This window comes from Acartia tonsa, chromosome 11 (assembly GCF_053477335.1).
Source record: "Acartia tonsa isolate MP-2025a chromosome 11, ASM5347733v1, whole genome shotgun sequence".
Taxonomy (NCBI): domain Eukaryota; kingdom Metazoa; phylum Arthropoda; class Copepoda; order Calanoida; family Acartiidae; genus Acartia; species Acartia tonsa.
Window position 1 is genome coordinate 47,251,982 of NC_137270.1, and position 9,636 is coordinate 47,261,617.

General features: G+C 34.6%; 1 protein-coding gene across 1 annotated transcript; it reads left to right on the forward strand.

Annotated features, from left to right (window-relative positions):
* The first annotated feature begins 2,382 nt into the window (after window positions 1-2,382).
* On the forward strand, window positions 2,383-8,650 carry LOC145332788 (bolA-like protein DDB_G0274169). Its single transcript, XM_080177845.1, has 5 exons — window positions 2,383-2,401; window positions 2,725-2,819; window positions 4,244-4,321; window positions 7,817-7,896; window positions 8,555-8,650. The coding sequence occupies exons 2-5, from the start codon at window positions 2,781-2,783 to the stop codon at window positions 8,586-8,588; spliced, it is 231 nt and encodes a 76-aa protein (XP_080033971.1). The 5' UTR covers window positions 2,383-2,401; window positions 2,725-2,780; the 3' UTR covers window positions 8,589-8,650.
* Window positions 8,651-9,636: the final 986 nt, after the last annotated feature.

Here is a 9,636-nt window from a genome sequence, read left to right on the forward strand (position 1 = left end):
CAGGGTTTTTTTACCCGAAATCGCCGGCTAAACACGAAATTTGAAATAAATCGCTTCGTATTATACTTGTAGCTCTTTAGATTACATGAGGTTGTGTAGTTTTCAATTACGGATCGTATCAAAGTTCTAAAAAGTGTTCATCTCACTTTTGGCGTTCAAAAATTACATTTTTCGATTTTTGGTCAAAATAACCGGGTTTATACAGGTCAACCGGGTTTTAAAACTGGGGGAAAGCACCAAAAACGGGTGTTAATGCCTGGTTGGTATTTATGGCCAAGCCGAACCGGGTTTTTTTGCAACTTTCCTGTGCACGCCACTAGAGCAAAACAAAAAAATACGAATTCCGTTTTGACCATTATAAAGCTTCCCTGAAACTTACAGCTCGATCGGCCCATAAAAGTGGCGCTCGGCACTAATGGGTTAAATCTAACTCAGCTAGTTAGTGGGGCATTGATGCGCAAGTACCCAAAGTCAGTCAGAATCTGCTGTATTCGTGCACATTCCCTTTAAGCCAGTACCCAAAGTCTGAGACTCTTAAAAATTGAATATTCGATCCATTGTCCCCTCCCTTACTCCCTGCTGGGTATCACACTAGTTCCCAAAGTTTTTAAATAACTTTTTCTTATTCTTTGACTCTCTCCTTTGGGGACTATTATTTTTTGATTGGTTGGTTCAATAAGTTGAGTTTCAAAGTAGTTTCGTTGTTGGTATCAGGGTTGTCATATTGGGCATTTTTTCGATAATGGGCCGCCCAATTACCCAAAAGGGTTTTGAGCATCCTTTTTGGGCAAATGTTGTAAAAAGCATATAGAAAGGATATAGCCAAAAACCATACCAAGACTTATAATTTAGAAATAAAATAGCCTAAAACTATCTCAGGACCTATAAAAGCTCCACTGGAAAGGAGAACCATATCGGTTAGCGAAATCCTTCTCTAGGTACAAAAATAGCTTAATCCTATTATATAAAGTAGTAAGCGTTTTTTGTCTGTTTTGAAGGATCTCGCTAACCGCTGAGCCAAAATTGTACTCCTTTACAGTGGAGCTTCTTAAGGTCCTGGGAAGGTTTTAGACTATTTTTGGAAGGGGATTCTTCACCCCCCTTTCCCCCAAAAAAATATTTGGATCATGGAAAGAAACGAAGTTTACGGTTTCATCGTTTTTTCACAGTAGCCTTTCTCCTATTTCTAGCCCCTGCGGGGGGCTCTAGCCCTGCAGGGCATGTTTTCTAACCCTGCGGGGCAATCATTAACATTTACTTAACCTAACCTAAAATAACCCTTCAAAAGCTACTGTGAAAATACGATGAAACCAGCAACTTTGTTTTCTTTCCATGATCTAAATTTTTTTTTAAACTCTTTTGAAACTCAAATTTAAAATGGGATAAGGTCGACTTTCCCCTTCCTACCAGTGCCCCTAGAGGCTTCTAGGGGCGTACCGCTAGTAATTTATATAATAGTTAATATCACAAGAAAAATAGGCCCGCCCCCTCTTTTTAACCCCCTCCCCTTTTTTTCACCACCCTAAACGGGGGGTGCCCAAATCTGCAGAAAAAGGACCAATAAAAGGCGGCCCAAAACCGCCTGCTCGATTTGACAACCCTCGAATATTCAGGACCTCTCCAGCTAGAACTATAGAAACTATCTAGAATAATAACTCTATTACTCAGGACCTCTCTAGCTAGAACTATAGAAACTATCTAGAATAATAACTCTATTATTCAGGACCTCTAGCTAGAACTATAGAAACTATCTAGAATAATAACTCTATTATTCAGGACCTCTCTAGCTAGAACTATATAGAAGCTATCTAGAATAACAACTATTATTCAGAACCTCTCTAGCTAGAACTATGTTGAACTATCTAGAATAATAACTCTATTATTCAGGACCTCTCTAGCTAGAACTATAGAAACTATCTAGAATAATAACTCTATTATTCGGGACCTATAGCTGGAACTAAGGAAACTATCTAGAATAATAACTGTATTATTCAGGACCTTTCTAGCTAGAACTATAGAAACTATCTAGAATAATAACTCTATTATTCAGGACCTATAGCTGGAACTATAGAAACTATCTAGAATAATAACTCTATTATTCAGGACCTTTCTAGCTGGAACTATAGAAACTATCTAGAATAATAACTCTATTATTCAGGACCTCTCTAGCTGGAACTATAGAAACTATCTAGAATAATAACTCTATTATTCAGGACCTCTCTAGCTAGAACTATAGAAACTATCTAGAATAATAATTCTATTATTCAAGACCTCTCTAGCTAGAACTATAAAACTATCTAGAATAATAACTCTATTATTCAGGACCTTTCTAGCTAGAACTATAGAAACTATCTAGAATAATAACTCTATTATTTAGGACCTATAGCTGGAACTATAGAAACTATCTAGAATAATAACTCTATTATTCAGAACCTCTCTTGCTAGAACTATAGAAACTATCTAGAATAATAATTCTATTATTCAGGATCTATAGTTGGAACTATAGAAACTACCTAGAATAATAACTCTATTATTCAGGATCTCTAGCTGGAATTATAGAAACTATCTAGAATAATAACTCTATTATTCAGGACCTCTCTAGCTAGAACTATAGAAACTATCTAGAATAATAACTCTATTATTCAGGACCTCTCTAGCTAGAACTATATAGAAACTATCTAGAATAATAACTCTATTATTCAGGACCTATAGCTTGAACTTATTAGAAATTGACCCAAATATTTTCTCCTGTCCATCTTCAAATTATAAATGAATCTTACATGCATTCTGTGCCCAAGAATTCAGAAACACATTTTAAGGTAAGGAATAGTAATTTCTGTGGAAATTAAAATGAAAAAATATTAGATTAAAACCAGTTTTGTTAGCCGGCCGCTGAGAGGTGCCAGGCTATTACAAAACTTTATTAATTTTATGATTTTATTTTAATATTTATGGAAAATTGTCTTTAATTCGAAGCTATATATGATTTTTTCCGGAATGGTTGATGAGAACCAGTTCTCATCCATTCGGATATCTGTTTGGGCACCATACTGGAAATAGCAGGGATATGTCAGGGGAAAATGGGATTTATGTAAAGACTCCATAATCTAAGTATATAGGTATAAAACTAAAAGTACCCAAACAACATAAGTAACACAGATATAAAACTTTAGGTAGCAGCGTAATTAAGAGTCTAATGTCCCCTCCCATCCTGCCAGGTTTTGAACCCCTGCAGGGACTAGGCATAGGAAGAAAAAAACTTATTTGCATTTTTTAAGGGGTAGTTTCACAAAATGCATTTTAACTTGAATTTAGTGAACTTAATTTTTTTTTCTGTTCAGTAGTTTAAACCATTTCTATCAGACACATTTATGAAAGAATTTTAATTTTCTACCAGATAGTTTTAATATCAAGACTTCAAAATCATGTTGTTTTTTTGGATATATGCAACTTAAATGGCTGTCTTGTTTTCACAAAAACAGCATGATAACTATTTTGGTAGTGCCTAATTGATTGCTCTAATTATAAATGTTAGATGGTATTCTTTTAAAGTATGCTTGCAATCAAACTTGTTAAATTTTCCCTTTTTCAGGGGTGGTGAATATTCTGCAAATTGACACTGCTATAGGGGGGGGGGGTAATGTAAATATTAAGAGAAATGAAAACATATTTTTCCATTTTTTCTCAACTCCTATGTAAAAAAATGAAATAATGTATGGGAGGGGGGGAAATCTGAATAAAATAAAGAGTTCTAAAATATTTTTTCCTTTTCCCCCCCTTCCTTGCTGAAAAAAAACCAGGAGTGGGGGAAAATTTTTAGTGCAGAATAGTTATTAGTATTTTATTATGTAGGTAGTTGTTGTAAGTGAGAGCTTTCAAGACAAGAAACTTTTTATGTAGGTAGTTGTTGTAAGTGAGAGCTTTCAGGACAAGAAACCTTTTTATGTAGGTAGTTGTTGTAAGTGAGAGCTTTCAGGACAAGAAACCTTTATATGTAGGTAGTTGTTGTAAGTGAGAGCTTTCAGGACAAGAAACCTTTTTATGTAGGTAGTTGTTGTAAGTGAGAGCTTTCAAGACAAGAAACCTTTTTATGTAGGTAGTTGTTGTAAGTGAGAGCTTTCAGGACAAGAAACCTTTTTATGTAGGTAGTTGTTGTAAGTGAGAGCTTTCAAGACAAGAAACCTTTTTATGTAGGTAGTTGTTGTAAGTGAGAGCTTTCAAGACAAGAAACCTTTTTATGTAGGTAGTTGTTGTAAGTGAGAGCTTTCAAGACAAGAAACCTTTGGCCAGGCACAGACTTGTTAATGAAGTTCTTAAAGAGGTTTGTATTTCTATTGAATACTAGTATATGGGCCTCTAGGATCTAAAGGTATGGAATCAAAGGGGTACAATACATTAGGGACAGAAAATAGCTTTAAACCATCCAAAGGCTTACATCTACAAACTAAAATAGTATAAAAAAATTGCATCGATATAATTATATTTTAAACCTAAAGTAATACATTTTTTGTCTGTAGCAAAGGATCTCGTTAACAGCAGAACCAATATGGTTTTCCTTTTAGGTACAGGGAAGGTTTTTAACTATTTTTAGAGAGAGTATTTCCACCATACCCAAGGGGGGGGGGAAGTTTTGCCACTTTCACGTAATCCGTGATTATTAGGCTAGGTATTGATGTGAGACTATAGGTTATTTGGGATAAAAGTTTACTTTTGGGTAGTACTTCACGTATATTTAATCATTTTTTAGATAGGTCTCCAGGTTCAGGTGCTGCAGGCTGGAAGGTGGTTTCTGGACAGGTAAAAAAAATTAAAATTTTTGTTTGAAGAGTTAGAGATCAAATTATTAAACAAAATTTGCATCTTTTTGGATATTATTGAAATATCAGAAGAAAAAATTCAAATCGGCCTCCAGGTTCAAGTGCTGCAGGCCTCCAGGTCCACTCTGGACAGGTAAAAAAAACAAGTTTTTTATTTGAAGAGTTAGAGGTCAACTTATAAAACAGAATATGCATATTTTTTTTTACATTATTGACATATTTGAAGAAAAAATTAAAATCGGCATCCAGGTTCAGGTGCTGCAGGCCTCCAGGTCCACTCTGGACAGGTACAAAAACAAGTTTTTTTATTTGAAGAGTTAGAGGTCAACTTATAAAACAGAATATGCATATTTTTTAATATTATTAACATATTTGAAGAAAAAATTAAAATCGGCCTCCAGGTTTAGGTGCTGCAGGCCTCCAGGTCCACACTGGACAGGTAAAAAAACAAGTTTTTTATTTGAAGAGTTAGAGGTCAACTTATAAAACAGAATATGCATCTTTTTTGATATTATTGACATATAAGAAGAAAAAATTAAAATCGACCTCCAGGTTCAGGTGCTGCAGGCCTCCAGGTCTACTCTGGACAGGTAAAAAATCAGATTTTTTATTTGAAGAGTTAGAGGTCAACTTATAAAACAGAATATGCATTTTTTTGTTATTATTGACATATTTGAAGAAAAAATTAAAATTGGCCTCCAGGTTCATGTGCTGCAGGCCTCCAGGTCAACTCAGGACGGGTAAAAAAATTATTTGAAGAGTTAGAAGTCAACTTATAAAACAGAATATGCATTTTTTGTTATTATTGACATATTTGAAGAAAAAATTAAAATTGGCCTCCAGGTTCACGTGCTGCAGGCCTCCAGGTGCACTCTGGGCAGGTAAAAAAATCAAATTTTTTATTTGAAGAGTTAGAGGTCAGTTTTAAAACAACATTAGTATCTTTTTAGATGTTAGATGTTTATTTGAAGAAATAAAATAAAATTGGCGTCCAGGTTCAGGTGCTGCAGGCTTCCAGGTACACTTTTAGAGACTATTTTCAGGTATATTTCCTATTTATTTGATTTCCCCCCTACTTTTTTTCTATTCTATATTTATTTAAAACTGGTAGTTATAATATTCATTGAAACTTTTTGATGGATCCCAGTGACCGCTGTTGGCCATTGGCCAGGTAAATATCCAGCTAATTTTTGAATTTAGAGGAAAGGTATGTATTTAAAAAATGGTTAAAAAAGGATAATATAGTAAAATTAATCAATTAAGGCTTCAAAATGTGTGTCCAGACGGGCTCCAGGTCCTTAAATTTCACTATATTATTATATTTTAAGTTTTATACTTATTCTATTTCGAAATCTTTCTTCTAAATTCCAAAATAACCATTTAAGATATTCACCTGGCCGGCAACAACCAGCGTTCACCAGGATCCAGGTAAAAGTGTCACTGTTCATATAAAAAAGTAAAAATGTATGATACCTAACTACCATGTTTTAAAACAGAAAAAAAAAAATACCTGAAAATAAAAGCCAGCTGCACCAACTTGAAGGCCGATTTTAATTTTATCTTCAAGTATATTTATTATATTCAAAACAATGCATATTTTGTTTTATAAGTTGACCTGTAACTTTCCAGATAAAAAGACTTAATTTATACCTGTCCAGAGTGGACCTGGAGGCCTGCAGGATCTTAACATGGAGTCCGATTTTAATTTTTTCTTCAAATATGTCAATAATATAAAAAATGAAGCATATTCTGTTTTATAAGTTGACCTCTAACTCTTCAAATAATTTATTTTTTATTTTTTACCTTTCCAGTGTGGACCTAGAGGCCTACAGCACCTGAACCTTTAGACCGATTTTATTTTTTTCTTCAAATATGTCAATAACACCAAAAAAGATGCATATTCTGTTTTTTTAGTTGTCCTCTAACTCTTTTAATAAAAGATTTTATTTTTTACCTGTCCAGAGTGGACCTGGAGGCCTGCAGCACCTAAACCTGGGGGCTGATTTAATTTATTTCTTCAAACATGTCAATAATACAAAAAAAGATGCATATTCTGTTTTATAAGTTGACCTCTAACTCTTCAAATAAAAAACTTGTTCTTTTACCTTTGCAGAGTGGACCTGGAGGCCTGCAGCACCTGAACCTGGAGGCCGATTTTAATGTTTTCTTCAAATATGTCATTAATATCAAAAAATATGCATATTCTGTTTTATAAGTTGACCTCTAACTCTTCAAATAAAAAAATTGATTATTTTACCTTTCCAGAGTGGACCTGGAGGCCTGCAGCACCTAAACCTGGAAGCCGATTTTAATTTTTTTTTCAAATATGTCAATAATATAAAAAAATATGCATATTCTGTTTTATAAGTTGACCTCTAACTCTTCAAATAAAAAACTTGTTTTTTTTACCTGTCCAGAGTGGACCTGGAGGCCTGCAGCACTTGAACCTGGAGGCCGATTTTAATTTTTTCTTTAAATATGTCACTAATATCAAAAAAGATGCATATTCTGTTTTATAAGCTGACCTCTAACTCTTCAAATAAAAAATTTGATTTTTACCTGTCCAGAGTTGACCTGGAGGCCTGCAGCACCTGAACCTGGAGGCCGATTTTAATTTTTTCTTCTTATATGTCAATAATATCCATAAAGATGCATATTTTGTTTAATAATTTGATCTCTAACTCTTCAAACAAAAATTTTAATTTTTTTTACCTGTCCAGAAACCACCTTTTAGCCTGCAGTACCTGAACCTGGAGACCTATCCAAAAAATGATTAAATATACGTGAAGTACTACCCAAAAGTGAACTTTTATCCCAAATAACCTATAGTCTCACATCAATACCTAGCCTAATAATCACGGATTACGCGAAAGTGGCAAAACTCCCCCCCCCCTCTTATTTCAAAATATTTCTTTTTAAAACTCAAATTGAAAAGTGCACCTAGATGCTTCTAGGGGGAGTAGCCATTAGTGCCAATAATTTAAAGACATTTATTTCAGGAATTAAGCAGTGGTGTACACGCCCTCTCCATCAATGCCTTCACCCCAGAACAATGGGAGAAGGGAAGACAAGTGGAGAAGTAAGTATTTACAGAGAGAGGGGAGGGGGACAATGAGCTGTTTATTACACTAGTCCCCAAAATTTTACAATAACGTTTTCTTATTTGTTGCCTTAACAACTTTTACTGAGTTTTTTTCAACTTAATGAACCAACCAATTAAAATTGAGTAATAGTAACTTACAAAAAGTTTTCTCTTGGGAGGTTGGTGGTAACCACCCCCATAATAGTTATAGACCTTCCCAGGACCTATGAAAAGCTACATTGTAAAGGAAAACCATATCGGTCCAGCGGTTAGGCAGAACCTTTGGCACAGAAAAATAGTTATTCTTTTACTCTGTCATATCATTATAATAAAGTAACATGATGTTTGTCTGTCTGTGTGTGTCTGTATGTTTCTACCGAAGAATCTCGCCAACCGCTGAACCGTTCGGGTTCACCTTTACATTGTAGCTTCTCATTGTTCTTGGGAAGGTTTATAGGCATTTTGGTGTAGGGAACCACCACACTCCCAAGAGAAACCACAAAAAAATAAAAAGCTGCCCTTCGAATATTCTTGGAAACAGCTAAAGCCACTAACAACAGCTGATTCCCCTATAGTCCTCTAGGGGCGTATCCGCTAGTAGATAATATAACCCTCTATGTTATACAACTTATAACTAATACGGTTTTGTTTTCAGAAGTCCCAACTGTATGGGTGGATTTGGAAAATAACAATATTATAAATAAATACATATTTATTTTTAGTCTTATTTAATACCTGTGTAAAGTATTTGTGATAAATTTTATTATTGTATCCTTATAATAAAGTATCAGGATCTGTGTCGGTCTGTTTTTATGTTGAACAAATATGATTCTCCTTTACAATGTTGCTTCTTATAGGTTCATAACTGTTTTTGTGGAGGGTAACACACCCTCCCAAAAGAAATTGCCCCTGTATTTTTTATCATTTCCGTTTAAAACTAAAATTATAAATTGGGTCATAAAATTTATTAATTTTGTACAATGTATTGTTTGTTGTTTAACACATATTAACCCTTACAGATCGGGGGGGGGGGGGCTCAAAGAGCCCCCCCTCTAGTTTTTTCAATCTCATTTTTTTTGTAGGTAAGATGGAGAGCTGTAACTTCATGACTTTTTAAGTTTAGTAATTATACGTCGGCAAGAGTTGATTTTATTAGGATATCTGGTCTGTGTCGGTCGTAGTGTCCGGTCAAAGTCGGTTGGGTAGCAAAAAAAATTTGAAAAAATTCTAAATAAATCTTAATTTCTACATTATGACCTTTGTGTATAAGGTAGAAACCTAAAATTTTTTTGGTGAATACTTAGATATCAATGACCATCTGAGAAAAGTGGTGTTATGACCGTTTGACCGCTCCCTGACCGACTTTATGACCGATTTTTGTCCGGCTTTTACTACAGACATATATCATGAATATCGTGGCTTCTATTACAGCTAGAGACCTATAATTTTTTTTGGTAAATCCTTGAGCAATAATAAACAGATAAAAATATTAATTTGCGCCGCCAATCGCCGTTTTACCGCCGTAACCGCCGAAAATGGCGGTTTCCGTTATTTGCCGTTTTTCGGCGATGATCAGAAGAAGTAATTTTTTGTTATGAAAAATAAAAGTTCGTCCTAAAATTTGGTCATCCTAGCTGCAAAATTGGCCGCTCTACAGCTGTTTTAAAATTTAGCGGCTGGCCGCTAAAAAGCGGCTAAGGAGCGGTCTGACTGCTATGACTAGAAAACGTAATTTTC

Coding starts and splice junctions, on each gene's coding strand:
- LOC145332788 (XM_080177845.1), top strand. CDS start 2,781: ATGCATTCTGTGCCCAAGAATTCAGAAACACATTTTAAG. Junction 2,820..4,243: donor ATTCAGAAACACATTTTAAG/GTAAGGAATAGT, acceptor CTTTTTATGTAG/GTAGTTGTTGTAAGTGAGAG. Junction 4,322..7,816: donor TTAATGAAGTTCTTAAAGAG/GTTTGTATTTCT, acceptor CATTTATTTCAG/GAATTAAGCAGTGGTGTACA.